Genomic DNA, 26,602 nt, shown 5'->3' on the forward strand with positions numbered 1-26,602 from the left:
AACATCTGAATACATTCCTTACTATGTCACTCTTTATTTTTTTTTTCTTATAACATTTTGATGTAAAATGCAATCTTGTTGAAGGGAATTGCATAATCAGTCTGGGAAAGCCGGCCTACTGGAAGCAACATTACAGAAAGAGAAACACACCAGACCATAAAATCCCTGAGCTTCCACCAGGGGGAGCATTGAGACAAACAATTGCAAAGTACAAGCAGTTTCCAAGCACAAATGGCACATGACTTCAATTATATACAGTTTGTAGCCGTTTTCAGGTATTTGTCACCTTACAAAGAACTGCCTTAATTGAATTTACAAATGGCAGAGAGTAAACACTCAGACTGTAACATCAGGTGACAAATTCAAAACCTTACATAGGTCAGAGAAAATGATCTGTTGGTGTAATGAATGTTTGACGGAAACAATACAAAACACACATGTGCAAAAGCCTCATTACAAAATCATAGTTCTTGAGAAACAAAAAAAACATTCATCGAATGAAACAAGGTGAAAGCCTTGCTTAATTCTCATAAGTATCAATAAATGTTATTTGATGTTTTCAATGGAGCGAAACCAATCAGGAAACATGCAGATAGAGTTGCTTTCTCACTGAGATTAAAGGCTAAGTGGTTTACAATTCATCTGTACTCCAACCATGGGGCAAAAATACTTTCAGCAGTGAAGCTTTGTCCCGATCATGCAAACTAGCTGATGTTATAGGATACTCCAGCTGATTTAGATCTCTTTAAAATGTCTGCAAGTCTATTCTATTTGTTTTGATTTATTAACTTCGGTATATTGGTAAAGGTTGTAACTTTTAAACCATTCCATGATGGCCATGGTTATGTTAATATTTTCAGTGAATCTTTAGAATCAAACATTCCAAAATGTGACAAAACCAGGTGTATTTATGACTTGACATGTTGTACAGTATTTCTTTACTTTGAAAATTTTAATTTATATAGCCAATTAAGGGGAGGAGGAGAATTTTTGCAAGGTTTTACAGAATTCTGTATCCTTATCATGTGTAAACCGTAACTAAAGCAAGACTCTCCTGAGAGATTTTAAAACGGATGTCTTCAGTGCTTATCAGTGATAAGATGTGGTTCATCTCTTTGGAAGGCAGCTGGTTGTTCAAATTACACATGGCACGTACAATATATAGCAGTTAAATGCTGGTAGGAAAAAAAGGTCAAAAACTAATTGAGCAATGAGTAGAATTCCTATGAGGTATACATGGTAGGATTAGTTTTTGCCTTCTCCTAAAACAAGGATATGTAGTACAAATAAAAAAAGAAATTGTATGTTTGGAAATTAATCTGAATAGACCAAAATTAATAGGATACAAAAATTATATGCTATTTTTTTCCAAGTGCTATTTTCTCATGTGCATGTTAATCAGGTGTGTGTGCTCATTTATTCATGTTTTTCTGAATATAAAATTAAATCTTGATTGAAAAAAATCCAAAACGTTTTTCTAGAAAAATGAAAGTATGGCTTCCCAATTCTCATATTAGATTTGTCTTTTTCTCCCGTGTTATTTCAGGAAGGTTCGATATACAGTATATAAACATCACTTTTAAGTGAATGGCCAGGCAGTATAAGATGCAATGATTCGGTTCCAGAATGGTGCAGGTTCTTGCAGTTACTTGACATACTGTACTGCATCTTCTCCATTTCATCTGTGGATGGTGGTGGCTTTGTGAGTCTCAGCACATCTTCATGTGACATCAGTGGGCTAGCAGAACCACTGTAGTGTGATCAAGTAAAATAAGGCCTGACAACTACTTCCAGGATTATTGTTCATCTAAATTCCCACTATCAAAATGGTGTAGCACAGGATCTTTGCGCCACCATGATCGTTTGCTCAGATTGCACATTCTGCAGCATTACAGCCCATGGTGAAGCATCAAATAAGTTTCTAAAAAGTCTTGTGTGATTGGAGTGTAAATGAAGATTTAGCAGTAGATTTGATTACTTTCTTAATAGTGTTTTCAAGACCAAATAGGAGAAATGTAAAACACCTATGTTTTTGTCAGTAAAATCAAAATCATATCAAGACTAAAAATAAAACCAAAGAAAAATTTCATGATAATCTTGTTTTGAGAAAAAATTTAAGATGTAACCAGAGAAATGTAAAAATGATCAAAATATATTACACATGGCAAACATTTGGCTAATTGTACATGGTTTTATCTCCACTTTATCTCCATTTCAGAAGGAAAGACGTATGTGTTGCACATAGAGATCTCGTATGACTTGTACAGCAAATTAAGGCAAGACTGATAAAGGTCAAATGGCATTCTAATGAAATGTTTAAAAACATCAATTTAAACTGTCCCCTGTAAACAGTATTTACATTCAATGGTACAAGCTAATGTTCTAAACCAGTTGTGAGTATTTGAGAAAGATTAACACATTTTCTTAGTTAACACATTTAACTTACACATTTCTTTTTTACAGCTGAAGGTAAATGTTTTGGTTTTATTTCACTGTAAACAATTCAGTAGCAAATGTTTTCTTGGTGACAGCAATAAAATATTAGCTCCCCTATCAATTCTGAAAGACCATATTGAGAAAGAGGAAAAGACAATGAGAAGAAGATTGCACATTAGTCCTTTACCTCTGCAGACAATACAGATAAGGACAAATATTAAATTTAAAGATAAGGCAGAAAAATTAAAAGGCTATAAAAGTAGAAAGGCATGGATCTTCATCAGTCTTCATCTGACAGCTAGGCAAAGGCTTCACAGAAAACATACAGACAAGATTTCCCAAACCACACTCAAGAAAATCCAGGACAAAGCACCTAAGTCAAATCAAAGCATGATACCACTACATCCGTAACTTGATTTTATGACACCAAATTTTGTGTCATGCAAATGAAAACACATCTGTAAACCAATCAAAAAGAAAATGTAAATTGTTAATGCAACTAAAAAAGCAAATGTTATTTTATATATTGACTCTTAATGTCTTCTGATGATTATCCTTGTACTCTCTGAGATTAAAACCATTTTGCAAATGAATCTCATAAGAATTGCAGATTTTATTGAGCCCATAAATAGTCGCTGAAGTCAACATTCATAGAACGTGGCAGGGAAACCATGACTGTAGTGAAAATTCAAGACCCCTAAGCTATGGCAATAGCCTAGCGGTTACAGTTACCCATGTCCCACAACTGAATTCAGTTTATTTCTGATATATAACAAGCTACAATGAGCAGACTTTAGAGGCATAATACAAATAGTTACACTCTCTAAGAAGTGAGAAAGTATTTGATCAACCAGATCACACACTGCATTTCACAATTTCAGGGTCGAAGAGTGAGAGAACTAATCCTTGATAACAACTACAATGAAAACAGAATAGCAATAAAGTATTACAGTGGTATGCTTAAAGGAGTCTTTTGTAAGCACATTTACATTCATTGTGAAAGCCAGGCAGGGGCTTTTTTAATCACAGGAGTGTGTTCTCAATATATTTCATCTTCTTGGCAGCCACAGTTTGATAGGTTTCAGCAAAAAAATCAAAATGCTTTGAAACGGATAAATGCCACCTTTTTGCACCTTAAAGATTGTAGTCTGGCTGCAATATTGTTAGCTCCCTTCAAAGGTCAATATGTTTTCCCAAAATTGTTTTTGAATCAATTTCCATTTCCAATCAAGAGTGGTTACTTTTGTTTTACTGCAATCTGCCAGGTTACAGCAAACAATTCTGTAGCCCAAATAAATACTTTGGTATTGTTGATGAAGTTTAGTCACTTACCATTTTTTCCCCAAACACCCCCACACGAAAAATGTAATTCTTAGTATAAGAGACTGTGTGAACAATTCATCTGTAAGGCCTGCAATGGTCAGTTTCAAACTGCAGCTGCTTTTCAGTTTCACCCAAGCATGTAGCTCTGTTGACCTCACTGTAGGAGGCAGATAAATTTAAACTTTACAGTTGGGAAGAAACCCCGAACTTAAACAACCTATTTCAGATCAACTGATATTACTGTGTATCTTGCCTCTCCATTAATGTACAAACCTTCTTTTCCTTTACAAATACATAAACTATACATTATACTGTATGAAGACAGAAAGACTTTCAGACAAGTCTATTCAGGAATCATATTTTAATTTCATAACAATGCAATTTAGGTAAGATTGTTTCTGAGGTGACTGAACAATGGCAGTACCTTACCTAAGGTAACAAACTCAAGTGGGAAGACATTATTCCCATCTGCTGTGCTGTATTTACAGGAGTGTGGGTTGGAATTTCAGAAAACTTTTCAAGACTGCAGAAGTGAAAATGCAGTCCATCCAAAAAATGCTGCCATCAGTTAAACAGACCATTGTTTAACTGTCGTCAGTAAAGATTTGTTCTCAAATAATTGTTTTTTTCTCATGAGTTAAGGAAATAAATTTAGCTGGGTGAATATCTCAAGGAAATGTCTGCTCCTGTCAAAACAATCTATATCCTTTAAGTACTGGATAACAGGACAACTTTACTGGATTGTAAGATACAACAGATGGCACATAAGGAGCAATGAAGAGGCCCTTAAAACACACAATAATCTTTATGATTAGAGACAGAGATCCACTCTAAAATACAATGTCATTCTATTAAAATTAAGTGAATGACTCAAACATACTGTATGCCTTTTGTATAATGTAAAATGCTACAAAAAGCACAAACAAAAAAATTACGCGGCCACAATCAAAAAGCACTGGGGCAGAGGTCTAAAACATATATTTCCTCTTTTTCTTTTGCAGTTGATTACTCAAGTCATGCACTTCAATAAAGTTACACTTGCCCAAAACACTAACAGCCTGATTAAAAGTATTTTGGTCATTAAATAAATAGACCAACTACTGTATGTAACAGAGAGCTCAGGTGGAAGAAAAGTCAGGTCCTCAAGGAACTGAATTTGAGAACTCTGCTCTAATGCATACCGTTTAAGGTCTCTTTAACAATGCAGAAGTTTACAGAACATTTGATCTCATTAAAACTCCCCCAATTTATCACATTTTGCTAATGAGTGCATCAAATTCACCTTTTCAAATGAATAAACTAGGTTTGTTTTGAGATTGGAATTAGATCTTCAGCACTGGGTTTTGGAATTAGGGATTTAAATACATCTGGGGTTTCTTTTGCAGATTAAAGTGCAGAAATATTACACAATTCACTGTCATTTCCTTATATTTCCCACACAATAATTAACCATGGAATGATCAACCTTGTGAACACACAAGATTATGTGCAAAGGCGCTAGTCATCTGACAATAGCAGACTAAAGCTTTCAGTTCAAACTGCACGATTGTGCAAATTGATTTCACCTGTCAGCCTTTTTTTATGCCAATAACCAAAACATCATGGTGATCTGGTTTGTTACACAAATAAGTTCAAATAAATGGATATGTGTTCCTTTGTGTACAGTATATGCCTCTTTAGACTCTTGGAGCAGCTAAAACACTTTTTTCCCCACAAGATATATGCAAAAAAACAACAACCCAGCTTCACTGTATTTCTGTGTTGGTTAGGAGGATGCGTTGCCTTTCGGACTCTTATCCACTGTAATATTGATGCTATGTAATAGAAAAGGCAGGCATTTTCAATACAATTAAGTAAAGCACAGGCATATTTTTTTACAACATGCAGAGACATTTTAATATTTTAATAAAGGTCTAGAACAGCAGATATTGCTCAATTGGAGGGTAGGCAAAATACTTCTCGTTAAGGCCCGAGTGTGAAAATCTAAATAAATTTATCTCCCTTCTTTCACATGCCCAGAATGGGCCCTGGATTTTTTGTAGATATTTTAAATAAAACTGAACTGTGCTTATCTATCTTGAATTTTATGTTCCGAAGTCAGGAACACCTGTCTGAAACCAAATGAGCAACAATGTAGGAAAGCTCCATGATGATGGAAATAATATATTCTTTTACATTTAAAAAGATTACCTTTAAAAAGTAAAAAGTGCAAAAAAGTGATGCTTCCCCATAGATTACACTTTAGCAGACATTCTTTAAAAGGCCTAAAAACATTTACAGATTTAGTATGGAAAGTCTTCCAATTCTAATACAATTAAAAATGAATTCATAGTGTTTTTGGCAGAAAGGTTTGTTGATTTCCAACAAATAAGACAATTTATGATGGTAAAGATATGAATGTGGTTTTTGCTCATATGTGCCATGATAAAAATCCATCATTTTGCTTTAAAAAAGTGACAAAATATGAACATCTTTCATCCCTCAAAGGCAGATAAGACACCAAGGCATGAACAAACTTAAAAGTTAAAAAGAAGAGCTATTTTTGCATTGTGCGGGCATACAGTACTTCACTGAGTCCCCCAACTGATCGACACGGCTGTTCTATCACATGACTTCTCATATAAGCCGAAAAAAGATACGTACACAATATGGTTCAGCTCACTTTTCCAAAAAGCGAGCTACAAATCGCGGCCCGAGTAGCACAAGCTGCTTGCAGTGGATCCGGAGAGACGGTTTAGTCCGTGAGGGAGGGAGCGCTCAATGGCACTCTTCCAGGTTACTGGTCAGGGCGTCGATGCTGCTGCTGTCCGTGTCTGAAGCCAGGGTCTGCTCTGTAGACATCGAAGAGATGTCATTGATGGAGGAGGACTGCGAAGCAGTGGTGCTGCTGTTCACTGCTGCATCTGTGGACACACAGGGGAGCACTAGGTGTCAGCAGAAGTGCAGGAAAACAGGGCTGTACTCACAAACATTCCCTGATTCAACCATAACCTGCCAGGACTTCTTCAGGATCAGCAGTGAAACAAACCAGAGGATGGGAAATTAAGAGCAAATACATTGGGTACTGAGTGCTGAGTAAGAACAGTAATTTCTTTAAACAAAAGGGCTGCGGGAGACTGAAACAAACTACTCTGCCACACTGCTGTGGATATCCTGGCTGGATAAGGAAGCCTATGGCTGGATAAGATACTTATGTTTCCAACATGCAATCAAAAAAGCTAGAAAGGCTGCAAACCTCCACTCTTTTGTAACCTTTCTAATGTTCCTAACTCTCTCAAGACCACCAAGGGCTCATCACTAACAGCTAGGTGCCGGCAAAAACATAAATTGTGCTTTACATTTATCTCTACACAAAAACTTTAAAGGTCAGAGCAGTTTTGTGGCTAAGGTCCTTTTTCCCCCACATGTTTGGGTTTCAAATGTTGCCCAGATATGAAGAGCAATGTGCCTGCTGGTCTTAACCTAGCCAAAGTCAAATCTTACCTGACGGTTCCTCTTTCATCACACCATTCTTATTCCTCTCTTCCCAATCCATCACTTCTTTGTAGATTAGTTCTGAAATACAGACGGTTAAGTCTTTAAAATTAGTTGAATAATCAATAAATAAACAAGTATACATTTTATGAACAAAAGACATTTTCAACAGCCGGTGAATTCTATATTAATGTAAGGCCTGTTCCCTTTTAAGTATAATTCAAGAATCCTTTAATTTGTTATCTTACCTTTCCATTGTTCTATGCTGTGCTCTCTCTCTTCCAACTGCTTGTCAGAAATCTGTGGGGGAGGCTAAAAATATCAAACATCTGCCATTACCATCCTTTTTAATTTCTCAAACTACTTTGTTTAAGCTGTTTCTGTAGCAAGGCTATACATTTTTATGAGCGTTATAAGGGACTTTCTTGTAAGAAACTTCTATTAGCGATAGAGTAAGCAGAAGATCTTGCAACAACTCATTTATTTCTAAAACTTTATTTAATTGTCAATTGTAACATTACTCTTGCCACCACCGTTGTACTGTAGTTTCTAATGTATCAATTCACTGTCAAAGACAATCGTCTCTCACTGTAAAGAGATTACATTCAAAATGGCTTCTCTTAAATAAAAGGAACATACAGGTATGTGGGATAACAAAAGTCCATACACCCTTATTAAAATTTCAGCTTTTGTTGATGTAAAGGCTGAATTTAAGGCAAATCATGTCAGACCTTTTTTAACCTTTAATAAGATCTTGTAACACCAACAATATTGAAGTAAAAAATAAATGGATCATTTTAGGACAACTAATTAAAACTAAAAAAACTGCCTTGGTCGCATAAGTGTGCACACCCTTTATAAAGGGGGTTGTAACTGTGTTCAGATTTAACTAAAATAAGAGCTTACAGATGCAGTCATTCAAAATGCACAGTACAACTCCTTACCACGCGAAATTATCTACAGTTCACAGCGTTATATCGCAGTATGTGATTGGCTGACCAAAATGACCGACAGGGGCACTCGTGGTGCATTGGTTGTTAGTGAAAGGATTTAATAATTTTATCTCTTTACTGTGCATGTTTTAATCTGCTTAATATTGAATATTAATATGGAATTTTACAACTAAAGGGACATTTTAGTAGCTGAACATAAAAAGAAGAGGAGCATAACGGTCATAAAGGTCTAAAGGTCATAAATGATATTAATTTAGGAACATAAACATATTAAATAAACTGTATATGGCTGGTATTTGTAGTTTAAATAAAAAAATACACATCAGTACTCCACTTTCTTCCTAAATATTTTAAGCATCAAAGTCTTTTATTCAGTTACATACTGTGGTTATTTTGGAAAAGTTTTTAAGTGCTCCTTCTGACTATATTAAGTTTATAAACTTCATAAGAAGTTAGAATGTTTTAACCTTTTCTATAAATATTTGCACTTGTTATCACGGCAAAAAAATGATATGTTTTAGAATTTGATTAATATGGAATATAACAGATTTGCGTATCTAAAGAAATAAATAACGATATAATTATATTTATATAGCTAAAATTATCACAGTAGTACTTTTTCTTTGTAAACGTCTGCATCAGATTTACTCATTTTAACTCATTGTAATTACGTGAAAACATTTTGCCTGCCTTTTTCAGCACAAGCCTAAATTGTTAACCAGCGCATTGGTGTAATGGATTAGGTGTGTGCCTTGCATGTCTGAGGTTAGGGGTTTGAACCCAGCTGTCACCATGAGTTTCCTTTTAACAAATAAACATTTCTTTGAAAAACTAAAATCGTAAATATTATCAACAATATATTGAATTTGTTGGTATTTCTAAATATCACAACACGTTCAAAGTTAAATGAGTTAAGTGATTAACCTTTCCTATGAATACTTGCTCTCGTTATCGCAGTAAAAGAAACACATGCTTTTTAAAATCTGATTGATAGGGAATAAAATATGGAATCGCGTTTCTAAAGAAATTAACAATGATATTAATTTAAGGATCTTAATATATATATTTATCTAGCTGGTAGTATTACTGTAATCCACTTTCTTTGTAAACAAATTTTATTTTTAATTTGACTCATTCATGCATGATGAAGTATTATGTACACTATATTAACATATATTAGCGCTATATTAGCGCTGTATCACCTGCAAGTACACAGCCACCACCACACTCATTCAAGGCCCCTCAGGACAATTCTGGATCACCCAGACAGCATCTTGTACCTCCAGCAACCTTATTTACTGTATCTCTTGCAGTAAATGCCCAGCCATCTACATTGGAGAAACAGGAAGGAGACTCGGAGACCGCTTCAGAGAACACGTCAGGGCTGTGAAGATTAAAGATCTCTCCAAGCCCATTGTTTCTCATTTCACCTCTGACGGCCACGACCACACTAATCTCTCCGTCTGTGTTCTCAAAGACGGTTTTCCGAACTCATACATCAGAAATGTATTCTGCAAAATTATTCTGCAGTTAGGATCACACATTCTCCCTTCCCTTAACGACAGATTACTGTTCTTTTAAATTTTCTCCATTCATTGGAAGTTTCATTTCACACCTCTCTGCGCCCATTCTGACTTCACACCTCTTGATTGGCCTCTCTTTCTGTCCCCTGCTCCCGGCTCTCACTCCTCCTCCCTCCCAACCTTTGTTCTCCCACTACTTTACCTTTGCCTACTGCCCTGTCTCTCTCACACCTGAAGAAGGCTCCACGGCCGAAACGTTGTGTTCTCTTTCTTCTTTTTTTCAACATGGAATAAACCTATTACTTGTTCCTTTGCAGCCTACGCATGCTGACGCAGCTACCCACCTGTACTATATTAACATGTTTTGTTGTATATATATATGATAACATATTCCATGTTAAGTTATATTAATATTGAAATAAAAAAAAATGAATTAGCCCATGTTAATACCGTTCAACTGGTTTAATTCAAAACACTTTATTCAATGGGGCAATTTAACAGACGCCCCGAGCCTTAAAACGAAATCGTATATATTGATATAATCGTATATATCGTATAATCGAGAATAACAAAGCAGTATTAAAAATACCACTAAAACTATAATAATGTGTCTGGTCATTATCAACAGTATTAATTTAATAATAATAATTTCAAGCTTCTTATATCTTTTTCAGAATCATTTTTTTCTTCAGTTTTCATAAGCTTTGCTTTGAGACACGATATTTCAGATGTCAATAACTTTGTGAACAAATGAAACAGAGCCTGCAACCCGCTGCAATTCAGACACAGAATGGTTAAAAACCAGAACAGGTGAGGCAGGCAGAGGGAAGGGGTAGGGAGGCGTCTTCCCACATCTATGACTAAAGAAAGTGTCAAAGAGAAATGGCTTGAGCGACATACAGAGCTGAAAAAGTTTGGTTCGGTCTTCTCTGCTTTAAAGGTACACTCCTTGTGGATGAATTTTCACCTCGAATGTTTGCCCACTAACTAACACACCAGCTAATACACAGAAGCAAACTGAATACAAATGTACTTGCAAGAAAAGCGATTACAAACATTTAAAAAAAACATACTTGCTTCATATTGTTATACTGTACAGTGTATTAAAACACTCTATGGTCACTACACTGCCCACTAAACGTCTTTGCCACAATTTCACGGGGGCAAGGTCAAATAGCTGATTCACAGCTGGATACAACTTTATCTTGCAAAAATTCAGATATTTGTCAACATATTTACTAAAACTATCCATCTCGGTAATCTCACTGTGTTAGTCTCACTGTACACCCCAGGGCTCACTCAATTTTCACACTCCCATTAAAATAAAAAATGTTTCCTGCATTGTCACCTTGCACCAGGGGGAAGGAAAAGCGCCCGCGGCCATTTTATTCACTGACAGACAAAGTCAATTAAAACTCATTTAAAGGGGGTCTTGTGTTAACACAAACTCTACTTAACAGAGCCTCTTGAAAGAGCAAGGTGACTTTCTGCTATCTAAACTATTTTGTACAGTTTTTAAAGTCACGCAACGTCTGAGTTAGGCAGGAACACGTCACTGAATCTTATTTTTTATTTCATTTTAAAAAATAAATATAAGGCAACCAGCAATCAAATGTCCTGTTTTTTTGCATGCATACAGTGCTATGTTGTATTTTACAGCCACTACAGTACAGCTTGTGGGAAATACATTTATTTGAACTGCATCACAGCTTAACTCGTTCAGAGCGCCCGACATTACAAACTCCAAGTTAAAAGGAACATTACCTTCTCATATCAAAATATTCCCAAAATAACCATAAGTGAACGAGTGGATGGATTTGATAATAATAGAGAAATCATAACAATAATCATGCAATCCAATCAAGAAGAACACTTCAATCAACATGAAACATGTATAGAAATCAGTTAAAAACACTTTTTATGCACGTGGAGTCTTTGTGTAAGCTGTAAGTTCTTTTTACTTCTTAATTAAACATTTGAAACACTTTAATTTTGTAAACGCAACACGCATTCTGTACAGAAATAAAATCATGTTTTCTACAGGTGTTAAGCAGATTAGCAGGTTGCTGACAAAATAGCACACCGTCATCTAACCATACACCACTTCCCAGTGATATAACTTTAATAAAAACCAGATCTAGTACCTGGTGCAGTTTTGTTTTTTGAATTAATCGAATCCCAGGTGTGAGTTCATAAAGCCAGAATTACTATTCCTACATCTGCAAAACACCTGATCATCTACCGTAAAGGTTTCAGTGCTTTTTTATGTATATTCCAATCGCAACGGGGGCAGGGGTGTGTGGGGAAAGGTTTAGGCTGCAATTCAATTGGGGCTTTGTATTCTTCACACCTGAAACACTGTTTCCTCTGAAACAGTTTTCGTCCGTTTTTAGCTGATCTTTCGATGCCTACGGATGCTTACACAGCTCCCTACATGAATTCTCATTCTTGACTGAGAAAGCTTTAAAGAACGTGACATTTTTATTTTCAACAAATTGTAAATATGACGTTTACATTGGCGTTTTTATAAATTTTTCACTTAAGCGTATGGAGGAGTGTCAGCTGTCAAGGAGAGCTCTCCCTTTCCCCCCACAGACAGACTGATAAAGCAATTTTGAATTTTTAACTATCCAGGCATTGCAAGCCACTCCAGCAGTCACAAAAAAATAAAAAGTACCTTTTTTTTACTCCTTATGGTACCTGTAACAAATTGTCACGTTTCACATCCTTGCAAAACAATCATAACGTTCTAATCCAATCAAAGGTTTGATGTTTTATTTTAAACCGTTATCTTGACATGCAGGTGTAAAGTATAGTTAACAGCTTCAGATTTAAAAGGTATTGATAATATCTTCCATGTCGCATTAACATTGGAATGTTCTCACAAGTGTAAAAAGAGGCGAACCATAACATGTCTCCTCTATAACTCTTCAGTTTACAGAGACATTCCGCCAGAGCCACACAACATTGTCCAATAATACTCTTCTTGTGTCTAATTTCTAGTTTAGCAGGATTTTCACGATAAGCACATTGTTTAATGGGGATGACATTACCCACGTCTATATCACTGTACAACATAGGTTTGAGTCAGCGTAACTGTTAATAAAACAGAGCGCCTTCCAATACATATAACTACTGCATGATTTCGTTATCCATTTCAGCTAAATCAGTCAGAATCTCGAAGTGCCAATTGTAAAAATAACCCTTCTTCCCTCCTTTGTTTAACTTAAAGAATTTCGCAAAGAAATCCTTAATCATGATACCATCACTTCATTTATTCAGATACATAAATGTACGCCAGAGCCAACAACAAGCTATAATAGTGGACTATTTTTATATATTCACTGTATAAGAAACAAACCGAAAGTAATACTCTGATCGCGCTTTGAAACATTGGGTGCAGTGCTTTGTGCTACCACTACAAGGACAATAAAACTTTTTAAAAAATAAATGGATGTCAAAATGTTTCAAAAATGTCCACCTGTAATATTTTAGCTGCTTAGTTACATGATTCCATATTCATATAACTATCAAGTGATATTAAATCACTACAACATTTATCTTTTTACAACAACAGCAAGTGGTGTTCTTACTACGCATTCTTAGAACAGGATAAAACATTCTAACTTTTTATGAAGTACAGAATATAAGCTTAATAATGTTAGAACAAGCACATTAAAACCAGAACCCATGTACTGTAAGTTACCGAGTTAAAGACTTTGATGCACAAAATATTTATGGATAATTAAAATATTTATGAAGGTGAAGGTGGAAGGCGTTTACTTTCGTCCAACTGAGCAATCCTGCTTTTATAAAATAAACCAACATTTTAATGATTAACATGCTATAATACAGTTTAAAATTATTTAAAGTCTAAAGAGTATACAACTTAAATTCTTAATTGGAAAAAGATTATCCCTCAGCAGTGATCGGGATTCGAAACTGGGCGTTTTCTGGCGACAGCTCATATGCTGTTCATGAGACGTCAAACTTTATTAGCTCCACCTGGCAGCTTTACAAGGGGCTTCCGGATACTATTATCATAACATGCGGTATGATGCGTTATAATGCGGTATGATGCGCCACACCTACCAAGTTTTGACGCAGCTTTTTGAATGGCTGGATCTGGATCTGTACAAAGGTAATTTGCCTTCACCTGACATCAACTGAAGTAAATCTGTTTAGCCCTAAATACAATTAGCTGTTCCTGTAGGATTTCCCTGAAAGTTTCTTGATTGCATAGTGCAGAGACAACCATGGTCCACAAGGAGCTAACAGATCTATGGGATCTTATTGTTGAAAGGTACAGACCACGAATGGGATATAAAAGAAATCTGAAGGCATTACATATATCATGGAACACCATGAAGACCATCATTAAGAAGTGGAAGAAATATGACACCACGAGGACACAGAAAAAATGGGACATCCCTCCAAAACTGATGACCAGGCAAGGAGAAAGCTCAATGGGGAGGTTTTTAAGAGGCCAACAGCAACTTTAAAGGAGCTGTAGGAATTTATGGCAGTAATTAGCCACTCCCTGCATATTATAACCATTTTGCGCATTCCCCACAAGTCTGAGCTGTGGGGGAGGGTGGCAAGACAAAAGCCATTTCTCACAAAAAAGAACATCCAAGCTTGTAAAAATTTTCCAAGAAGACACATTCAGTTTCCCAAAACCATGTGGGAAAATGTCTTATGGTCTGATGAGGCAAAGGCAGAACTTTTTGGCCTTAATTCCAAGTCAGGATAGAGGGGAAAGTGAATAGCTCCAAATATCAAGATATTTTGGCACAAAACCTGCTGCCTTCTGCCAGAAAGCTGAAGTTAAAGAAGAATTCCACCTTTCAACATGAGAACCATCTGAAGCACACACCCAACTCAACCAAGGAATCGCTTAAAAAAAGGAAGATCAATGTCCTGGAACAGCCAAGTCAGAGTTCTATCCTATATCTGTGGACTGACATAAAGAGGGCTGTGCACAGGAGATGCTCTTGCAATCTGACTGAGCTTGAACTCTTCTGCAAAGAAGAGCGGGATAAAATTGCAAAATCCAGGTGTGCTAAGTTGAAAGAGACCTATCCAAACTTAGACTTACTGCTGTAATCAAAGCAAAAGGTGCTTCCACAAAGTATTAGTTAAAGGATGTTCAAGGTGAAAAAAGGTCTGACACAATTTGTCTTCATTTCAGCCTTTACATCAACAAAAGCTGAAATTACAATGAGGGTGTGTAGACATTTGATATCTACTCTTCAAGCATACATCCCATTGTTGAGATCAATACTGTTCCTCCTTTATGTTAAGGTACTCCTTAACATACAGCAAAACATAAAACTCATTAATGCATGCTAACCTTTTTCTTCATTCTACACAGTCACTGGGTCACAGACAGTAAGCATAGCACATTTGCAATTTGTCTGATTTAGCACTTATCCAGTTGTGGCTGCACACATACACTGACTACATTCTTAATAAGAATATTCTTGAACCCTCAAAGTTAGGTTGGAATAAATTCAATCAACTGATGCCGATTGCCAGACATGATCAGGATGCCTGTAACTATAGCAATGTCATTCCGTTGCAGGAGGCTGTGCTCCAGACCACAATATATTAAATCCCAAAATTTCTAGAGCCAACACAGAGTGTGGCAATGTACAGTGCAAATTTGGGTGAGAAATTTAAGGCACCCTTGATCAAATGTTTCAGAGAATCTTGAAGTGAAAAGAAGTTGACAAAACCTCTGCATTGTATAAACTTACACCCCAAGAAGGTTCCACAGCTTTGTGTTGTGTTTCCTTTCTTCTCTTTCAGCATGGAATAAACCTTTTACTTGTTGCTTTGCAAACTTAAATATGATATCTTTCTGCAAATTTCAATGCACAATTAATATTTATTTATAGTTTTACAGGCACTCAAAATAATAAAACAGCAAATATGTCACGCGTAAATGTCTGGGCATTCTGTCTGTCAGGACTTAGTAACACCTCCATTGGCACAAATCACAGCTTACAAATGTTTCCTGTAGCCAAATAAGAGTCTTTCCGTGCTTGATTTTGGAATTCCCCCCCCCCAGTCTTCTAGCTCAGATATATACTTGGTCTTGCTTGCATTGTATGTTTGAAATCTCCCCAGAGATTTTCAATAATATTGAAGTCTGGGGACTGTGAGCACCATTCCAAGACTTTCGTTCCTGCAAGTACTTCATCATTGATCTTGAGGTATGTTCTGGATCTTTGTCTTGCTGAAATATCCAACCTCTTTTCAGCTTTATTTTTTCAATGACTCTGAGACATTAGCTTTTAGAATTTCTTGATATTTAGTTGAATCAATTCTTCCTTCACCTCTCACATTATTTCCAGTGCCACTGGCTGGGACACAACCCTAAGTATAATACTGTAGATCCACCCCTAGGGTTAATGGTTAGTAAGGTGTTAATTTAATCTAATGCATGACCCATTTTTCTCCAAATGCATCTTCTGTGGCTGTGGCCAAAAAGTTCAATTTTAATTTCATCAGTTCCAAAAAGTTTCTGGTTTATCGAGGTTTTATTTTGCTTACTTTAAGCGCTGACCACTGTAAATGGAGACTACTTTAAACGCTGACTTTAGTGATGAAGTTGTAGGAAAGGTTTCCTTCTGATACTCTCCCATGTAGATCATTTTTATGTAAGCAATGCTGTACTGTGGACCTGTGAACAACTGCTCCAGTGTCAGCTAAACATTTCTGCAGGTCTTTTGCAGATGGAACCAGTTTGCGAGCAGTTCTATCAGTCTTCCAGATCTTGCCTTGATTTCAACCGTTCCCTTTAACTGTCATTTCTTAAAGGTGTTTCTGACAACTGAAAATGCAAGCTAGAAGTATTTAGAGACCTTTTTATTGCCTACCCTTGCTTTGTAAGAGTGAATTATCTTTATTTTCAAGTCTGCAGACAGCCCATGGTTGTACCAAGTAGGCAGTTGGTACAGACAACAATCACAACCTGAGAGGTTAGAAGAGTATTTGTTCAACCCTGGAACTGTTTAAGGGTTCACTTAATTTAAGGTATAGCGAGTCAAAGTTTTGGGGCCTTTGAAAAACACAAGTTAAAAAAGTAGTAATAACTTATCTGGAAGGGTGCCCAAACCTTTTCAAATGCCACATTCACTTTTTATTTTTTCAGTCTGTTAACATCAGCAAATGAATTGTATTTTTGCACTATAATCTGCAGAAAAATTTAGAGGTTGCATCACCTTCTGTTCACTTAAGAGATTTGTTGAAACATAATTACACCAGGGATACCTAAACAGGTAATAGATATATGCACAGATACCAGGCTATTTTTAGAAGTCTCACAGCATCTATGACACTCACATTTCCCTTTCTGAATCAAGATGACCAAACTCTTCATCTCTTATTCCTCATAATTAAATTCTAAAGAACTGCATTATCCCAAATAATTACATGAGCTGTGGCATATCAGGAGTTCTGTTCCTGCGATGAATCCATAATGTTGCTTTAATAGTTAAAAGGTCTGGATAACAACACTGTTAAAATGGCACAACAGAAAATAATTTAACTGGCATTCCACAAGATATCAGAAAACTGTTCACCATCTGAGCTCTGTCCAGACTTACCTTGAGAAACATTCCTCAGGAACCTGTTTTTGACAATGCCTTGTATGCCAAGAGAAAAGTCTACTTACAGCATCAGCTTCTGCAGGGTCATACCAGACGTGGATGTATGGGTGATTTAAAGCTTCCTGTACAGAGATCCTCCTTTCTGGGTCTATTACCAGCATTTTGGATAACAGATCCCTGGCCTGGCTTGCTACAATAATCAACAAAAGATATTATTATTAAAAGACAGTGCTGTTATATGATCATAAGCATTCAACACATCAGATTATGCAAAAAGAACTTTTCAAAGTTATTAAACCCCCTTTTCAACACTTAATCCTTTAACAGAATATTATCTACTGAGAAAGGAATATAGCTTTTGTACCAACGCCCACAAATCTCAATCTCAATTTAAATAAAAGCTATCCTTATTAACAAAAATGCTTAAGAACGAGTATCTTTAAAACTACATATTATTATAACTGTATGCTTATTTTTCTAAATTATTCACTTAAAATTTCTCCCAAAAATATTGCATTAAATCTTTAAACAATGTCCATACACAGTAAATAGGAAACAAAGAAGCTTACTTTTCAGCTTGTCATGTTCAGAGTCAGAAGGGAAGGCCCAATCTGGAAAGAGTTCCTGGAAGCTGACACCAGGGTATTGAGGTTTGTTCATCACATAGTTGCGGACTGTCTCCATAAGTCTATTCATGAACTCCAAGGAAGGTGTGCCAAGTACCTCAATAACTTTATTCCATTGATCAATATCTGACAGGATCTAGGTCAGGAAAATCACCACTTGCAAACACAGACATACAGTCACAACATGTACCTGTTCACGCTTAAAATATACTGAGCTTCAAAAGAAACTTAGCACTTATAACTGCAACAATTACACAGTGTTATGAGGAAAATGACTCTAATGACTGCAACGGTTGCACTGACATTTTATTGAACAGACCGTAGTAGCATGTGTGGCCACCATTGGAAGCACTGGGATTCTGTTCCACTTCTGTCACAGACAATAAACAAACATGTACTTGTTCATTAGTCTGTGAGCCTTATATGCTACACTCCATGGTCAACCTACAAATGATCAGCAGACTCATAAGTAAAAGTAGTGGATTCAAAACATGAGTAACATTCCCATGTTAAAAGCAAGCTGTTGTTACATATGTAGCATGAGCACAGAAGTAGTTGTACCCCAATGTTCTTGTGGCCGGATGAGCGTGAATGAAGGGCGGCAAGGGAGGTCCCGGGGACCTGACCAATGCAGCACTGTGCAAGACAGATGACAGCAATCACAACGGGAGTTTAAGGGCGAAAAGATTGCTCTTATTATCATATCACTTTGCACATCTGCACCACTGCTCCTGATGTCCATCACTGTGGTCTACACGTTACTTCATCGTTTCATTGATAAAGAGGACTTGGGTCCACTGCTGGTGATTTAGCTGACTCATACCGCCTTGATCTGTTGTGTCAATGAACACTGGTGAGCACTGGGTCCATTTGGTCATCTGATCTGGAATTGACTGCTTAGTTGCCTCTTCAGAGTTGAACCGCTGATGTATGGGTTGTTCCAACCTGGCAGTTCTAAAGTAGTGGACCTGCCAGTGTAAAATCCACCCCTAACTGGAGCACGAAAAAGTGCCATGACCCACAATCTCCCTGATCATGGCCTATCTTTGACAGAGTGAGTTTGACTGTTTTTATGACAAGACAGAAACTGCAGGCAGTGAACACCCCAGATGACAGTCAGCTGACTTAGTCAGCAGTGTCCAACATACTAAGGGCATGAAGGAAGGTGCTGTTCTCTTGAAATGCAGGACACAGAATACTGCTTCTATTCTGAATTTTCCTTTCTTTCTTTTCACCAGGATACATCACCCCATCACCCATTAATGAACACTAATGAGGTGAGTCATTCATTCAGACAGTGCAAGTTGCTCAAGTCAAAGAATCAAAATTCTTCCTCAGTATTTATTCAATAACAAAAATCGATATACTTTAACTTTTGAAACACATGCAGGAATACAGTGATATTTTTCTTATAATACTCAGTATATATCCCGTACCAATGAAGAGTTCTGTCAATTTTAAGACTTTTGACAGATTGCTGAATCTCTCACAGTATAGCTATGGAAAGTTCTGCACAACCGAGGATGCCAAAATTCATTTTTACTGCAGAGTTGGTCTGAAACCCCTAAGCAGTTAGTCCACCACATTATAATATATTTATTAAACAGATTAAACAGATTGAGAAGATCTGGTTAAAGCATATACCTTAAACTTTCAATCCAAGTCAATGAAACCTAAAATTAACTGAATGCATAAAGAAACAATTTCCTGAAACCTCAGGGACTTTGTTACAAAGTGCACTATTTCTACCCATTTAGTGGTCCTTTACCAGTATCCTTCAGGCATCAGATCTGTTCAGAATAAATGGTAGTCCAACAGAGATGGTTTTACAGAATGCCGAATTAAGCAACTACAAATTCAGTATTCAGTTAATTAAACTGGAGTGGGAACTTGTTTAAGTCATATCAAGAGGGGCTTATTTAACAGCTTAGGTAATATTCACATTGTAGATGGATGAGACTCCAAGTGTATCACATTTAAGACAAACAGGACAGACTTATCGTGCTTCAGGATGAACATGGAGAGAGCATGGCCGAGATGGGCTGAAGAATGACTGGGGAAGGATACGATCAGTGCCTTGAAATATCACACTGCCCTTAACCATTTCGCCCATGATGCAACCCACTGACCAGATGTCAACTGAAAACAAAGTAAAATGTTTGAAACAAACATGCATTTTAAAAATGCAAAGCAAACAGATACAGTTATACACCAAAACAAAAAAATGCTCAGTGGTTCTAGGACAGCTGAATATGCTAATAAAAAGTCCAGTAAAATCTAAGTACTGTACCACTTGTACAAGCTTATTATAGAAATTCACTATCCCATTCTATTAACATTTTATAAATTACTGTACTTATTCCTTACATGTTATGATAGAGAACTTAATTGCTTTAAGTAAATTGTCATTGCTCATAACATATACTAAGAATCATTAAAAACACAACAAAGGAGTGCTGGAGCCAATTGTATTTGATGCATTTTTCATGCCTCTCAGCATTTCTGCACGTTTGCTCAGCAGTGTAATATTCATTTATTCTAAAAAATATATATAAATGTTCCCACCAACATACGAGCACTACAGCTCTGTGACATTAATTAATGTCAAGAACTGTAAGTATAAAAAGCATATTAATTAAAATGAGTAAGGAAAAGATCAAATATTTTTTCTTTTTTTTGTGTTCATCATGGACACCTAAACTTATTTGATTAAATTCTTCATTTCTTTTTCTGCAGATGTTTCTATGAGCTCCCAATGCGCAACTCTACAAGAACATCATACTCTTCTTCAAAATGTGCACATTCACTTCTCTTGCCCAGATAGAAAATGCCCAGTTCCAGCTGTTTGGATTCTAGAAGTATGAAAATGCTAGTGTCCAGAAAGGACACAATGTGTGGAAATCAAGGGTTACTCTAAAGGAAATCAGACAGACCAAGAACACTTTTCAAACATACATAACATGACATAACATATAACATAACATAATATTTTAACTCCATAGCACTTAATTAATCATGGTTAAGAAATGCAAAGGAATTTTTTATATAGAAGTCTAAAAAAGAAACTTAAAAATTAAAGCTAAAAAACAGAATAGCTATTTTAGCTATTTTGGCTTGCATAAATAATAGCTCTAGAATCCTTACAGTGCATTCCAAATGCAGAATATGAATGTGCCATCTGAGTGTCTGAGGAACTACTTAAAAAACATTACAAATAAAAGTTTATCCACAGAACTAGGAGGGTGTTTCCTGGCCTGATATTCAGTCTTTATCTACCTCCAACAGACTGCTCAACATTGACATTCTTGTCAAGAATATTTACAATTAATCCTTAACTAAATATGTCCTTTATCATGTACTGAGAAACTTTTCAACAATTATTATCTGACATTTTTTTAACTTCCTGTACTAGTTGTATTACTGTTTATATCCTGTGGGTGTATTTTCTATTTTTCCTGGTCTAGTTTTTGCGATCTTAAAAAACAAAACAAGTCTTCCCTCTGGACAAGATTTCTCAAAGATGACTGACAGGAAGTGCAAATTAGCATAGTATTGATTAAAATTATTCCCTGCTTTGGTTAACCAGGAGCTGAGCAAATCCACAAGGAGGAAGAGCACTTTCATTTATTTAATTTATTTGGTTGTTGGTATATACAAAGTGACTTACATTTGTACCAATTACACAGCTGGGCTTTTTCCTAAAGTGATCTTATTAAAGCAAGGTACTTAATGAGGGTATAATAGCAGTGACCTACCCAGGATTTGTATCTAAAATCTTTCAGTTAGGAATCCAAAGACTGACTATCATTAGTTATAATGGAATAATATAAAGTAAGCTAATATTAAAATAAAGAAGAAATAATTTTAACACAAATAACACAGTATTATACTCAATGCAGAAATATGGGACAACCAAGAATACAATGCAATACAATGCACAAATACAAAAATGTACAACTTCACCAAATTAATGAAACCTTGATGTATCATGGCATCCCTCTACCATCTTTGATGAAGACAGTGTCTAATGTCAGCACACAAAGATATCTCTGCCCACAATTCTGAACAATTTCTTTAGAGTAACCCTGTAATTGTAAGGATACAGTCCCTTCCTGGAAACAGGATTTTGTGGAGAATCATTTCAGCCATTATGCACCCCACAGACCACAAATCCACTACCGGATGTAATGTTAGCATTTTTGGCAAGAAAAAAAACCTACTTATCAAACTGCAGGCCAAAGCAATAATAATAATAAGAAGAAAACCATTAATTAAGTACATACTGTAGCTAAGTGACCTCTTACCGTTTTCCTTGTATTTCATTCCAAGGATGACCTCTGGAGCTCGGTAGTATCTAGTAACTACATATGGAGTCATCATAAAGTTAGTGCAGGCTGTTCTTGCAAGACCAAAGTCAAGAATTTTCAAAGTGCAGTCCGACTTCACTACTATGTTACTAGGCTTCAGGTCCTAGAAATGAAACAGTAGCAGGATTTATGTAAGCACGCTATGTAAAAGTCTATGTCTTAAGACTTTTTAACTATTTTGTGTTTTTGTGGGGAGGATGAAAAACATGTCTAAAGAATTAAATTAAATGTAAAAAGGTACTATGACCTACTCTATGTATGATACCAGCAGAATGAAGGTGTCGGATGCCACACAGGATCTGATAAAGAAGATAGGACATCCTCTCGTGGTCCAAATCCATATGAATAACCTGGCACAAACTGGCATCCATCAGTTCCATTACTAAGTACCTGGAGAACGAAAGATACATACAGTACTTCATCCTGTCTGTCTTCAGAGCTGGTAACCTTTGTTAAAAAAAACACCTTCTGAACAGAACAATATGAGAAAATAAATGGAAATCCTCTTGTGCTACAATATTAAAATGCATGTACTTCAGAAGCTTTCATTAGTTAAGACTTCACAGTTCAACTTACAATATTACAATTATTCAAAGGTTAATCTATACATGTTACTTCGTAGCAAAATGTGAGACAATAAAACTAAAAGGAAAAGAGGCTCAGCATTAAATCTGTTACTACATATTAAAGGATGAGAAATTCAACAACAGCCAATGTATTACTTAATTCATGCAACACAATAAAAATTAGAGAAGATGCAACTTTGTCTTAAATAATACTGTCAGTCATAAAAATTAACCTAAAATTCAGGTCAGGGCTCTTTATAGTAACTCTAATTGAAATGATCTGTGGCACCAACAAAGCAGGACTTTAGGGTCTAAAAAAGCTTTTTCAACTCACTGAGCTCTTCTCTATGGAATCTTTTTGGCAATTAGTATCCTGGTTTCGGCTATGCATCAGTTTCAACATCAAAGACTTCCAAAGCAAAGGATCACAATGAACAATGAGTTCAAAACAAAAGCGATGGCTATAAATCAAGAGCATACTCACAAATCCTGAAATTCTTCAAGTGATTTCTGGGGTGTGAAAACATTTAGCAAACTAATAATCTGGGAGAGAAAAGAAAACCAGAATTAAACAAACTACAGAAAATTAATAAGACAAATTCCCTAGAAAAATATTTAAAAATTCAGTGCAATAGCACATTCTGAATTCATCATTGCTTACACTTATATACAGTAGCACTTTTCTTGACACTCCACTTAAAGCGCTTTACAGGTAATGGGGTCTCCCCTCCACCACCAATGTGCAGCACCACCTGGATGATGCGATGGCAGCCAAAGTGCGCCAGAACGCTCATCACACATCAGCTATCAGTGGGGAGGAGAACAGAGTAATGACGCTAATTCATAGATGGGGATTATTAGGAAGCCATGATTGGTAAGGGCCAATGGGAAATTTGGCCAGGACACCAGGGTTACACCCCTACTCTTTCAGAGAAGCGCCCTGGGATTTTTAATAACCACAGAGAGTCAGGACCTCGGTTTTACGTCTCACCCGAAGGACGGCGCGTTTTACAGTATAGTGTCCCCGTAACTTTACTGGGGCATTAGGACTCACTAACACCTCTTCCAGCAGCAACCTTAGTTTTTCCCAGGAGGTCTCTCATCCAGGTACTGACCAGGCTCACACCTCCTTAGCTTCAGTGGGCTGCCAGTGGTGAGTTGCAGGATTAAATGACTGCTGGCTGCAATTCTTGCAGCATAAAATTCTAAAAGAATAACTTTTGCAAGCAGGACAGTTCCTTTTGTTTGTAGATAAATTCATTACTCTTTTTTTTTATTAAGCCCTAAAGAATGCATCATTCTCCACCCCTCCTTACGCTTAAGCAGAGATGTTTTTAGTCTACAGATAGCTGCACTTCAAGCATACTTCAATAAGGAATGCAATGAAATAAGTTCTAAAAACAGGACAAGAATAGAAGCATACCGATTTGAAGAAAGCCAAGAGAACCATGCAATTTACAGTACTTACATTTTTGTGATTGACACATTTCAATAAGACTAGCTCTCTGTAGGCCCTCTTGGCATGTGTCTGGTTCTGAAAAGGGCGGCTCAGCTTCTTCACAGCAACATGTATACCCAGCACCGTGTCATGCGCAGAACTGCATGAGGTAAGTGAGTAAAATGGCAGTTTCAAATCAAAATTCATGGAAAATGCACAGGGGCAAAGAGCCAGGGCCACACCTACCGCCAGCATCTTCTGAAAAGTTTCATTCCCCCTACCCATTACAATGTGGAAAAGGAATTTGTGGCCCTTTTATGTTTGAATTGTGCAATGAGATTCCCAGATCAACTCCATCCTGGTTAACCTCGATATGTTCTATGAGACCATGTTCTTTCATAACAGTGAAAAAGAGAAATGCTATCAAAAAGTCTTGTGTACATGGTTTAATCAGAGTGGAGCAAAACACATGTTGGGATACTTGACAACCAATTATCCATCAATTTTCTAACCGGTTCTTCCAATTCAATGTCGTGTGGGAGCCGCATGCAATGGGTGCAGGGCAAGGTACACCCTGGACCGGACGCCAGTCAATCACGGGGCAGACACTGACAATCTCACACTCACACCAGGGCCAAATTTTACAAAAGCCATGTAAACTACTAGTATGTCTTTGGACTGTGGGAGGAAACCAGACCACCTGGAGGAAACCCACGCAAACACAGGGAAAACATACGAACTTGATGCAGATAGCACCCCAGGTCTGGAATTGAACCCATGGCCCCCGTGTTCCACAGTTTCTTTTCCCTTTGAAAATTAATTCACTTTTTGGCTACATGATTCACAGAAGCACTTACCAGACTATGCCCTGAGCCCCGGAGCCAATCGCCCTCAACTGCTGATAGCGCTTCAGCACTGTGAACGTCGAATCTCCAACCTGCACACTGTAGAACTGACTGTCCCCGTCACTCATGATGTAGTGTTTGATCTGAAGGCCCTCAGCTTCAATAAAACCTGTATTTAAAAAAGAAAAAGTAAATGCAAATCACGGCACGTTTCAGCAGACATGCCTCCTTGACTAAAAGGACTCTGAACTAAATTTATAAACTAAGATAATATTTCATAACAGTGTTCCATTTCATCATGAAGCCTGGGTTTTCATTTAGAAAAAAAAAACATTTCAGGGTGTCATGACAAGGAATTCTGAAACACTGCTTGGCACTTAAACTTTAAAGAAACATTTTCTACATTATCATGTGTCTGTTCATTCATTTTTTATTTGCAGTACAAACTGCAGTCATTGTTTCTGCCTAATTCCCTGCCTCAATATTATAATAATCAGTAAATACAGTATTATGATATTTCACAAATATTTCTCAATGTCTCAGTAAAACACCACCTCTTCTTAAAAGATAACAACAGAGCTCATGCACAGGATAAGCAGGATTATTGACATTTACATACTACTTCTTTACTTTCTTTAGTAAATCATTTGACATTCCTTTTAAATTAATAACTGGTTGTATGGAAAAATTATTCATATTCACAACTGGAACTAATGTGGAAGTAAACTGAAATCAAGAGACACATCTTTACACACAGGATTGTGGCACTATGGAATGGACTATGGAATGTGAAACCCAAAATTATTAAATTAAATTGGATCAATTAACTACTACCAAAAGGGCTAGATGGGCAAAATGACTGTCTGTCATTTGTAAGCTTTCTAATATTCTTAGAATTCATACAGTGCACTAAACATCACAAAAGTATATATTTTATGCCAAGTGTGCTCTCTACTGCATTACTGTTTGACTGAAAGTTGTCAAACAGTAGAATAAAAATGTATAATAAAGTACACAATCCTCTTTCAAACAAATAATTTTCAGCTGTCAAGATTTTTCTGAGTGTAATTTCCCAACCATTTCCCATTCTCACTTTCATGATTTCTCAAAATTACCAGACTCCTTCTGGTGTACAATTATCATTAGCAATCCTATCTGCTTCCTTATAAAGTGGGAGGTGTAGATACCATCATATTTTTAGAAAATAAGTCTTTGCAGTAGGTCCCACTATCTATTAAAGAGAAGGGGGAATCTCACTGTCAAAGATTCCACATGTACATAATTTTCCAGAAGAAACAAAAAGAAATGTTTAAAATAAAGAAAGTGAATTCATTCTTTAATAAATTTGTAGCATAACAGTCAGAGGTTAGCTTTCTAATCTGCACAAATCAGTGACTTGTGGTAGTCTAAATAGTCAAATGATATAAAGAGATCT

General features: G+C 36.5%; 1 protein-coding gene across 3 annotated transcripts in view; it reads right to left on the reverse strand.

Moving 5' to 3' along the window:
* Positions 1-32: 32 nt before the first annotated feature.
* mapk9 (mitogen-activated protein kinase 9) overlaps positions 33-26,602 on the reverse strand; it is a 43,490-nt gene continuing 16,920 nt past the window's right edge. Inside the window, exons 2-12 of one of the 3 annotated variants that reach the window (XM_015349500.2) lie at positions 25,180-25,336; positions 24,353-24,482; positions 23,369-23,427; positions 22,570-22,708; positions 22,256-22,421; positions 20,019-20,090; positions 17,895-18,077; positions 17,391-17,515; positions 7,482-7,533; positions 7,243-7,314; positions 33-6,662 (exon numbers count right to left, since the gene is read on the reverse strand). In XM_015349500.2, coding sequence (XP_015204986.1) covers positions 6,517-6,662; positions 7,243-7,314; positions 7,482-7,533; positions 17,391-17,515; positions 17,895-18,077; positions 20,019-20,090; positions 22,256-22,421; positions 22,570-22,708; positions 23,369-23,427; positions 24,353-24,482; positions 25,180-25,295 — 1,260 coding nt within the window. In that variant the 5' untranslated portion in view covers positions 25,296-25,336 and the 3' untranslated portion in view covers positions 33-6,516. Of the gene's footprint in view, positions 6,663-7,242; positions 7,315-7,481; positions 7,546-17,390; positions 17,516-17,894; positions 18,078-20,018; positions 20,091-22,054; positions 22,127-22,255; positions 22,422-22,569; positions 22,709-23,368; positions 23,428-24,352; positions 24,483-25,179; positions 25,337-26,602 lie in introns of all 3 variants that reach the window. The other 2 variants (XM_006631770.3, XM_015349499.2) reach the window with 2 other exon arrangements.

Source organism: Lepisosteus oculatus, chromosome 11 (genome assembly GCF_040954835.1).
Source record: "Lepisosteus oculatus isolate fLepOcu1 chromosome 11, fLepOcu1.hap2, whole genome shotgun sequence".
Classification (NCBI taxonomy): Eukaryota; Metazoa; Chordata; class Actinopteri; order Semionotiformes; family Lepisosteidae; genus Lepisosteus; species Lepisosteus oculatus.